A 10,607-nucleotide genomic window follows, 5' to 3' on the forward strand; every position below is an offset into this window, starting at 1 on the left:
CTATTAGTCCCATTTGAAAGGTGTGGCGATACCTTGTGGGAAAATCAAAATATAATAATAAGGGTTTTTACATCAAAACCATATTTACTTTTATCCAAATTGATATTTACCATTTTAAAGTTTTTTTTATGTAAATCATATTTACTTGCTAACATGTTTGCAATGTCATACCTAATCTAATTTTTAGGTAAAAATAAGCAAAATGACTATTTTACCCTCACCGTTTCTTGTTTTTTTTCATCTCCTTTCTCACAAATCCTAAATCCTAACCTAGCATCCTCATCCTACTCTAAGTAGCGGCCATGGGTTAGGGTTAGGGTTTGGGTTAGGATTTTAGGGGAGGTGGCAGCCAAGGGTTAGGATTAGGTTAGAGTTTGTACAAGAGGAGGATGGAGGAGGCTAGAGTTAGGGTTAGGGGTTGGAATGAAGATGATGGAGGTAAAATGGAAATATCTGATTTTTCGTGGGTGAACAGTAAAAAAATGTGACATTGCAAACATGTTAGCAAATAAATATGGTTTACATAAAAAAAACTTTAAAGGAGGTAAGTATCAGTTCAGATAAAGTAAATGTGATTTTGATGTAAAAACACTAATAATAATAAAGTAATTCCTAAGCATTTTCCTCAAAATTTTTGTTTTCTACTTATTTAATTTCCATTTGGCGGTCGCCAAACTCCCCCAAAGAGGGACCCAAAGGAGCTGAGACGCTTTGACTTGGGTATCAAAACACGTTCCTCTCACGTGAGCAGACCGCATAGCGAATACTTCACCATTTTTTGCTATATAACAAACCAACCGACCACCCCTTCCACCTTTTCCCACCGCTCCTCCTTCCCTGAATCAAGCGCGAAATTAAGACAAAATACAGCGTGGTTTTATCAGTAAGCTCCTCCCCTCAAATTTTCATCTTCACGATATTCAGTTTTAAGTTTTGATTCTATAAAGTTTGGTTTGATTGGATCAAAATTTTAACTCGTTTCTGTGTAGCTCTCTTCACAATTTTTTTTCTCTCTTTAAGTTAATTCCTCCACGTTTTCTAGGCATATATTTCCCATACTTGAATGATTCAATTTCTGTTTCGAAAAAGTTGGGTTTGATTTGTTCGGGGTCTTTAGGAAAAGGTGCCAAAGTTTCACTCATTTCAGTACAATTTTCTTCGCCCTGACACTTTGAAGTTGCCAGAGTTTTGATTAATCTTCGTTTTTCCTTTGACATGCATTTTGTATAACTATATGATGGTTAAATTTTAAGTCATTCGAGTACACTTTCTATTTGAATTTGATTCAAGACTTGAAAGATGCAAAGTTTTTTTTCGTTTTTTTTTATTAGTTCTTCATTTTTGGTTCAGGTTGTAAAACACCCAGCTTCTAAGAATCAGCGTTCTCGAAGAAGAGGGTAGAGATATGACTTTTGCTCCTACTTTTTGAATCTCTTTTCCAAAAATATAAAACACTGTTTAACGATAGAAATTCTAAACGGGAACAGTTTTTTATTAATATTTCACACGCTCATTATATCATTATATAATCTTGCAGGAAACAATGAGAACAGAGCCAAGTAATAATCTCAGGGTAATTTTCCTTTTTGCAAAAAATAAATAAATAAATTCAAAATTATTTTTAATTTCGCGTCTCCTCACTTCGTTCCCCTTGCACAGTCTCCTTCTTGGCCAAAGACCGTGATGAGAAAATGGCTGAACATGAAGAGTGGAGCTTATGATTTCCATTCTGATTACAAAAGTTAGTTTTCCACCCCTTCAATCTACCCTCATTTTCATTGAAATTATATAATTAAATTTCTTTGGTTTAATTTTCGAAGGAAAAAAAGGAGGGAGAGTCGGAGCGGTACAAAACAGAAGGAAGAGCTGCTCAGACAAGAACGAGACGTTCCTAATGCAGCCGGGTTTGTCAGGTACTATATGTCTGTCTCTTCCCATTCTGACCATGACGGGGGCATTTTGGGAACGAAAACTCTTTTCCCATTCTGGCCGTGACAGGGTATTTAGGGAAGGAAAAGACTGATTTTGTACTCTGTATTCCATTTTCTTCTGCTGTTCTAGGTGGTTGGCTGGTGGAGAGTTATGGAAATCTTAAACCCCTTCGATTTGGATTGGACTTGAAAGATTTTGCATCTCCTGTGTCGGAGAAATTGAGGTGACACATTATCAAGGGTGATCTGTTCAGTTCAGCATTTTTTTTCTAATATTATTAGAATACTTTTGTAAATTAATTATGGACTAATGAACTTTTTTTTTGTTTAATTAATTTTGGGATAATGATGAGAACAGATTGTTTGTGGGGACGTGGAACGTGGGAGGGAGGGCCCCACATGAAGGGATGAACTTGAAGGATTGGCTGATGAGCACTCCAACACCAGCTGACATTTTTGTTATTGGGTATGTATGCTTATGATAACCATAATTAATTTGTAAGACATTTAGTGTAATTAATCATATGATTATATTCCCCTCGTGTCATTGTTTTCATGCTTAATCATAAATTTATTCACTTTTTCTGTCCTTGATATTTTTTTTTCTAGAAATAAAAGATGTTGGTCATTTCTTTTTGTGTGGTTCACAAAACAACTGCATATATCAGATTACAGCTCAAGAATAACTTAATCAGTTTTTCTTTGTTATAAGGTTTTTAATGGAAATCTTGAGTTGTTGTAGAGAAAGAATAATTTTGAGAAAGACCTATAAGTTTAAATCATAGTGTATTGATCAGTGTTTAGAGATTTAATGTTGTAGAACACGTTGTAGCATACTTTTCGTTTCTCATATTCTAAGCAACATGATAATATAGTAAAACAATAAAATAAAGTATTACATTTTACTATATATACGGTAAATAGGAGAATGCTATAATTAATGGATTTGAATCCTCTTTATTTTTAGAGCGGTGTTAGAGGCACACCATGAGGCACACCTCCGGTCACACTCCCCCACCTGCTACAGTGCAGGAGGCCCCAAAGGAGATTTTTAAAAAAATCTCCTGTGGGCCCCCCTGCACTGTAGCAGGTGGGGGAGTGTGACCGGATGTGTGCCTCATGGTGTGCCTCTAACATTTCTTTTATTTTTAACGATATTTCAAAGATAGTTATCATCATATCCCTTAATTAGTTATATTAATTATATGACAGATAACTCAGAATCACTAATCAAATATTAAATGATTCTGATTTAAGAATGATCTGTTTTTTACCAATTAACATGAAAAGCATTCATATCTATAATATGAAGCTGCGAAAATACATAATATAAGTTGAGTTATTATGCAAAATCCAATTTAATAGGGGTTCAGATATAGCTCGGATATGATACTAACCATATCCATATCCACTTATGAATCACGGATACGACTNTACAAGAAAACCGAAGAGAATAATATTGAAAAGAATTTAGTTCACACGATGCAAGATAGTTCGTTAATGCATTCGTTATATCCGAAAAGTTATTATTAGATCCCTTAACCATTGAAATTAACCTCAAATTCATCGACCTGAGCACTACAATACATGCAATTGTACGATCAATTTATATTCAAACATTTTGAAATGTTAATCCAGATATTTTATTGTACATTTATATTCGTTTCCTATATGATAAGGTTACATTCTCTGATGCCGATATATAAATGTAAAGAATTTGATCTTGCCATTTTCGTAGTTCTATAATGTGAACGGCTGTTTTTAGTTAAAAAAAACTTGCGCTCACATAGTCAGCTCAACATATTACCCTGTTGTCCACGTCATGTTTGCGAGAAATAAAGGCAATTAAACTAACGCCGTCACTGCTTTTGCCGTCAACAGGTTCCAAGAAATCGTCCCCTCTCAACTCGTCCAAAAAAGGCCACACAATTCCGGAAAATTTCAAGGCTGCCACTGAATCCGATCCTGCCCAAAAACCGAGGGTCAGCTTCTCGGACCTGTTGTCGATGTCTGATCCGATCGACGACGAGGATCCGAATTCTATCGACGAGGACGAATGTTTCGAATATTCGACGAACAATTCGCGGGGTCGTTACTGCTTAGCGGCGAGCAAGCAGATGGTGGGGATATTTGTGTGTGTTTGGGTCCGGTCCGGGCTCATGCGGCACGTGACCAGTCTTAAAGTCTCGTGCGTTGGGAGGGGCATAATGGGGTACATGGGAAACAAGGTTTGTTTAAGGGTAGATTTCATAAAGTTGTGACGGATTATCAGGGGTTTTTCCTATAAATAGATTTATTAGATATACATATCATAAACTTTCAAATAAAAAATAAAAATAGGAAACTAACTATATAATAAATATTTTGAATTTTCAGATAATAAAGTACCTAAGCTACTAGTATGAACACCGTGCAAAGCACGACATATTTTTTTCTCGCTATAGTAATCCCGGTTTTAACTGTATTTCTTTTAGATATTTTTTGAATTGATACAATATTCCGCTTCTGTTACAGTGTTCCGTGTGCTACAGTATTTTTAAAAAAAAAATCATGGTGTCTAGTTTCATGTTTGCTGCAAACAATAAAATTAAAAAACTAACTATATAATAAATATTTTGAATTTTCACATAATAAAGTAACTAAGCTATTATAAGATGCACGTTATCGCCAGACAAATGCCATGAAATTTGAAACATTTTCATTAAAAAATATGATTTTTCTCCCCCTTGTACTGTAAGCCATTTTCATTTACGATAGCTTCCAGTGAGATTCTTAAAAATCCATTTAGTTCGTTGAAAATTACTCGTATAATTCGAGCCCTTCCCAAAATGATCTTCTTTTCTTTTTTTTGGTTAATTTTCGTACTTCCTTTTCTTATTATTAATTTTTATTTTTGTAGGGATCAATTTCAATTAGCATGGCAATTAAAGAAACAGCATTTTGCTTTGTTTGCACGCATTTGACATCAGGGGAGAAGGAGGGAGACGAACAAAGGAGAAATTCGGACGTGATGGAAATTCTGAAGAGGACCAGATTTCCACCAACAAATCGATTTTCGAGACCATTTTCGTTTTCTCCCGACACAATTTTAGACCACGAGTACGTATGTTAATTCTCTCGGTATCGTAATTATAATTAAACCTGCAAAAAATATAGTATGCACATATATAAAGGATTATTTATTTATATATTGGACCTTCGAATTTGCAGCAAAATTATATGGCTCGGGGATCTTAACTACAGACTCGCCACCGCGTGTAGTGAGACGCGTGAGCTGTTACAGAAGAACGACTGGCAAGCGTTGTTAGAAAAAGATCAGGTTTGCAATTAAATTTACTGTGACTTTGTAATTTGTTTTGTGATCGCTTAGGGCCCGTTTGTTTCCTTTTTTTTTTCCCAAAAGGAAACCATGCCACAGTTCTGAAAAATATCAGAACTGTGGCAGCTTACGTTAAGAGGCGTTTTGGCTTGAAAGCTGCCACAGTTCTGACATTTTTCAGAACCGTGGCGGTGTTTCCTCTTGGGGGAAAAAAAGGAAACAAACGGGCCCTTAATTTTTAGGAAGTTTGATTAATGTGATGATTAATATTTACGCAGTTACGGATTGAGCAAAGAGCTGGGCGAGTATTCGAAGGATGGGAAGAAGGGAGAATACATTTTCCTCCTACTTACAAGTTTCTCACTAACTCTGATAGCTACGCACTTATCCCCTCTAAATCGAAGCAAAAGCGTCGAACACCAGCTTGGTTAGTAATAATTAATCACCGCTTAATTTTTTTTATGTCAGGATTAATCATATATAAGAACTTCATAAATCAGAGAAAACACTTCAACTTGTTTCACTAAAAATACGATGAACGCATTCAGGTGTATGACAATAGATATTAATGAGGATTATTAATTAAGACCATATATATAGGCACCGCGTTAAATATCATTTATGATTTTGTGCAAAAAAAAAAATAGTCCAAGGTTAGGGTTCCTTTTTACAATTTATTCTTTTTAAAAAACAATTTCTTATGGTCTCAGAAAGTCAATAAAAATCTAAAATTTCTCTATAAATTCGGTAGTGATCTTGTCTATGTCTAAATCAATTTGACTATGTACCTCGATCATATAGTCCACGAAATTATTAGTTTACGGATAAACATGATCGAATCCGCTTGATCTATGATGATGGTGTCCACTTGAAATTTCACTAAGTATAAATCGTACATGATCTCATGAAGATGCTTACTAAAATTTGAAAGATACTCGTACGGTCTCTGACTAATCCTTAGCTATATCTTTTCAAGACCATTAATAGTTTGACTAATAGCAAGTAGTAGTGCTTAATTAATTGGTCTTATTATTAACTGGCCGTTCCTAATTAATCCATAAATTAACTAAACTTGATCCGTGTACTTATAAAGTAAGTGTGGTGGTGGCATCTCTTATCTCTAAAAGTCCATGAATCGACAAGTTGTCTACAAGATTAGCGCGTGATTAGATTTTGATCTACAAACTTAGATTGTCAACATAGAATCATGCAGGAGAATTAACTTATTAAAGCAACCTAGATTCAAATCCCACTAGACAAACTTTGTTGCGTAAAATAGTCAAGATTTAATCCATGAGAAAGACGCCAGAGTAGTAACTACAGCCGAATGCAATCTATAGACGGAGTTACGGCTGCAGTTGCGGAAAAGCCTCGACTTGCGGTCAATGTCTTGCACAGATATGAGCACAAGTCACATTTGTCTCAACACGCATTATGCGTTTTGATACTTAGTATTCATCCTTCTTCTTCTTCTTCTTTCGGTCACAAGAACCTAACCCTGTACTTATGCAACATGGGTTCGTTACTTCGATCAGGTGCGACCGCATTCTATGGCGAGGAAAAGGGCTCGACCAGAAGTGGTACGTCAGGGGCGAGTCAAGATTCTCAGATCACAGACCGGTCTCTTCTCTCTTCAGCGTACAACTTGATGACTATATATCCATGTTATGAAGAAGACTGTAACCGCACGCCAGAATCGAGGACCAAGGTTTTGACCAGAACCAACTTGATGGGACCCACTAAGTTGGCTGACTTGATGAATGAGAAAAAGTCCAAGCTGGAGAGTCTGCTAGGTTCTGAAGTTGTATAGGAGTTTTAGTGTTGCCATTGTTTTGGTTATTTTATTTGTTGGTTTTATGTAAGTAATTTGTGATTAGAGAGTATTAAACTATAAATAATGATACAACCGGGAGGGAGAAGAACTGAAGAAGACATGTTTTGCTGCATATTTTAAAGTTGGTGATTACACTGATTCATGTAAGATGTTATATTATTATTATTATTATTATTTGAGAGAAATGATGGATTCCTGTTAACCATAACAGTAATTCAGTCAGCTAATTGATGTTATATTATTTTTGTAAATATATTTTAACTATTTGTATTGATTTTAGCTTACATTGATTCGTATACTGACTGCTCTCTACTCAATTTGACAGTAGGGTACATAGTGCCCCTTGTTAGATCTAAACCAAAACTTGAGATCTAAAAAAACATATAGCCATGATTAATTCGAAGAGATTAACAATAATCAAAAGATTATACCTGAATCCATAGAAGAAATCTTGATTTGGGTTTCAATGATCTTCTAACCTTAGGGTTTCTCTAAATCCGAATTTCTCTCTCTAGATGGGGGTGAAGAGAATTAGATAGTGTAACCCTAGGTTAGGGACCATAACCCCTTATTTATAGATGTTGTACATTTGTAATTTAGCCCCTCAATAAATCACAATTACAACCTGGTATCTGCACATATAACCCCATGATTATATTTAAATACCCATTAACCCAACTTAATTGATCACTTTAGTGGGTTATCCTGAAAGATAGCAATACACATTGATTAATCATATGTGTCCACAAATAGATTTATTAGATTAAATCCAACAATCTCTCACTTGGGCACCATATGATTCCTTAAATTGTGTATAACCTTATGAGCTCAAAAAAAATTTTTTTGGTCAATGAGAATTATTTTTCATTCAAACCAAAATGAGAGTTATGTACATCAAGTTCTCATATTTGAGAAATCTAAAAACAAATGAAATCACTTACAGCCTAGGGAAACTCCACAGAACAAATCAATATCTACAAAGAAATAACCCAATCCCTGTTTTCTGATTGAATAGGACTATTAAGGACTGGGATTAATATGTCCATCTTAATCTCATTTACCAGCTGTTCGATCCCTTTTGAAGTCTGTGAGAAAATCCTGGCATTTCTCTCACACCATATTTTGTAAAGAGTAACCGAAAAAGCCATCCTCTTGATCCCCTTCTTGAATCCTCTACCCCTTAAACAATTGTTAAACCAATCCATTAGATGGCTCCAACTACAAGATCTCCATTTAAACTTGAGCCAACACATAACCCTGTTCCATACATTCTGAGAATACACACAGTCAAAAAATAGGTGATCACGATCTTCAGGACCTGCACCTAAACATAAACAACAGCTATTTGATTGAATAATTCCCATCCTCAATAATCTGTCTTGTGTCAAAAGTCTGTTCTGAACAGCAAGCCAGCAGATAAACGAGTGCTTGGGGTAGTTCATTTTCTCCCATACAGTGTTAAACCATGGAACTTGAGGAACAGTGGGAGATAAAGCTTCATACAGGGCAGAGGTCTTAACTTTTGAATTTTTGTAGCAGGAGCCAATGACTTGTTTCAAAATATCAATACCTCCAACTAAGACAGCAGCTCTATCTCTGGATTTAATTAGCTGCTTCCAAAGCCAGAAATCCCCAGATTTTGCATTAACAAACCATATGTCTGTATTCTTCAAATATTTTCCATGAATCCACTTAATCCAAAGGAGCTCCTTATTCAAATGGATATACCATATATTCTTCAAAGCAGCTGCAAGATTCCATAATCGAGCAGAAAAAATGCCAAGACCTCCAGATTTTTTAACACGACATATTTTTCCCCAAGCTATTAATGATGGTTTTTGAGAATGCTCAGTACTCCCCCAAAGGAAATCTTTGCAAATGCCATCGATTTTTTGAAGCACACCAACAGGCAGGATGTAACAGGAAGTCCAGTATATTTGAACACCCAAGATGACACTTTTGATAACTTGTAATTTCCCCGCATATGACAGATTTTTAGATTTGGACCATAACTGAATTTGATTGTTGATTTTGTTAAGAAGAGGGTTGCAATCTGATTATGATAATCTTTTGCAAACAAGAGGCATACCCAAGTATCTAATAGGCAAGGAACCCTCAGCAATACCCAATAACTCTTTAATAGATACTTTAGTAGCTTCATTTACCCCACCAAAGAAAATATGACATTTATCTGAGTTTGGTTCCAGACCAGTAACAGAGCTAAAATCTTTCAAGCACTGATTGAGCTTAAGAACTGAATTCAGATCACCTTTGCTAAATAATAACAAATCATCAGCGAAGACCAGGTGGGAAATCTTGAGCTTTCTGCACATTGGATGAAAATTGAATTGCCTATCATTTTTCAACAGGTCCAAGCTCCTTGAGAGATACTCCATACCAAGGATAAATAGGTAGGGAGAAAGGGGATCCCCCTGCCTAAGGCCTCTTTTCCCTTTAAAATCCCCATGTAGGGAGCCATTAAGGGAGATAGAATATGATGGAGAAGAGATACAGGTCATTATCCAGTCCACCATTTTGTTTGGAAACTGAAGACCCAGTAACATTTCTTTTATAAAGCACCAACTGATAGTATCAAAAGCTTTTTTGATATCTATGCTGAGCATAACTCTTGGGGAAACTGATTTTCTGCCATAATTCTTGATCAATTCATGAGCCAGTAAAATGTTGTTGGTGATTTGCCTACCCTCAACAAATGCGCTTTGAGCATCATTTACTATAGAACCCATAACTGTTCTAATCCTATTCGCTAGGATTTTAGATATGATTTTGTAAAGAGAATTAGAGAATGTAACCCTAGGTTAGGGACCATAACCCCTTATTTATAGATGTTGTACTTTTGTAATTTAGCCCCTCAATAAATCACAATTACAACCTGGTATCTGCACATATAACCCCATGATTATATTTAAATACCCATTAACCCAACTTAATTGATCACTTTAGTGGGTTATCCTGAAAGATAGCAATACACATTGATTAATCATATGTGCCCACAAATAGATTTATTAGATTAAATCCAACAATCTCCCACTTGGGCACCATATGATTCCTTAAACTGTGTATAACCTTATGAGCTCAAAAATTGCTATCACTGAAATGGTATTTCCGAACAATCTCGTCCATTGACTATATCAATATAGGATCAAAGCGGCCTTCGTCACATTTATCGTGACTCGACCCATCAATGGTCACATATACCAATACAATCAAACGACATAGATCAATCATGGATGTGCAGCATGAAAATTACATGCAATGTGATCAGTACATGTCTATTTTCAACTGGTCCTCCTTAGTGAGGTCAAAACCAAACATAATGTAACAGAGTGACTTAACTGAAAACTTTATTCTGATCAGACAATACAACCAAACATAAAGCACCACAATTACAAACTCCCACTAATAAAGCACCACAAATACAAACTCCCACTAAAACATAATATCCTCAAATAATACCACACCCATATGAGCAGTATGCTCATGAAAGACCTTAGGTGGCAGT

The 10,607-nt window shown here is 35.6% G+C and overlaps 1 protein-coding gene across 1 annotated transcript; it reads left to right on the plus strand.

Moving 5' to 3' along the window:
• LOC109842922 (type I inositol polyphosphate 5-phosphatase 8-like) lies at positions 447-7,211 on the plus strand. Its single transcript, XM_020411837.1, is given in 13 exon segments — positions 447-883; positions 1,351-1,397; positions 1,538-1,573; positions 1,660-1,741; positions 1,821-1,913; positions 2,062-2,155; positions 2,290-2,397; positions 3,813-3,832; positions 3,834-4,159; positions 4,831-5,030; positions 5,142-5,250; positions 5,529-5,677; positions 6,786-7,211. Coding segments are annotated over 11 exon segments (1,347 nt in total). The 5' UTR covers positions 447-883; positions 1,351-1,397; positions 1,538-1,543; the 3' UTR covers positions 6,922-7,211.

Source organism: Asparagus officinalis, chromosome 5, assembly GCF_001876935.1.
Source record: "Asparagus officinalis chromosome 5, Aspof.V1, whole genome shotgun sequence".
In the NCBI taxonomy this organism is placed as follows: Eukaryota; Viridiplantae; Streptophyta; class Magnoliopsida; order Asparagales; family Asparagaceae; genus Asparagus; species Asparagus officinalis.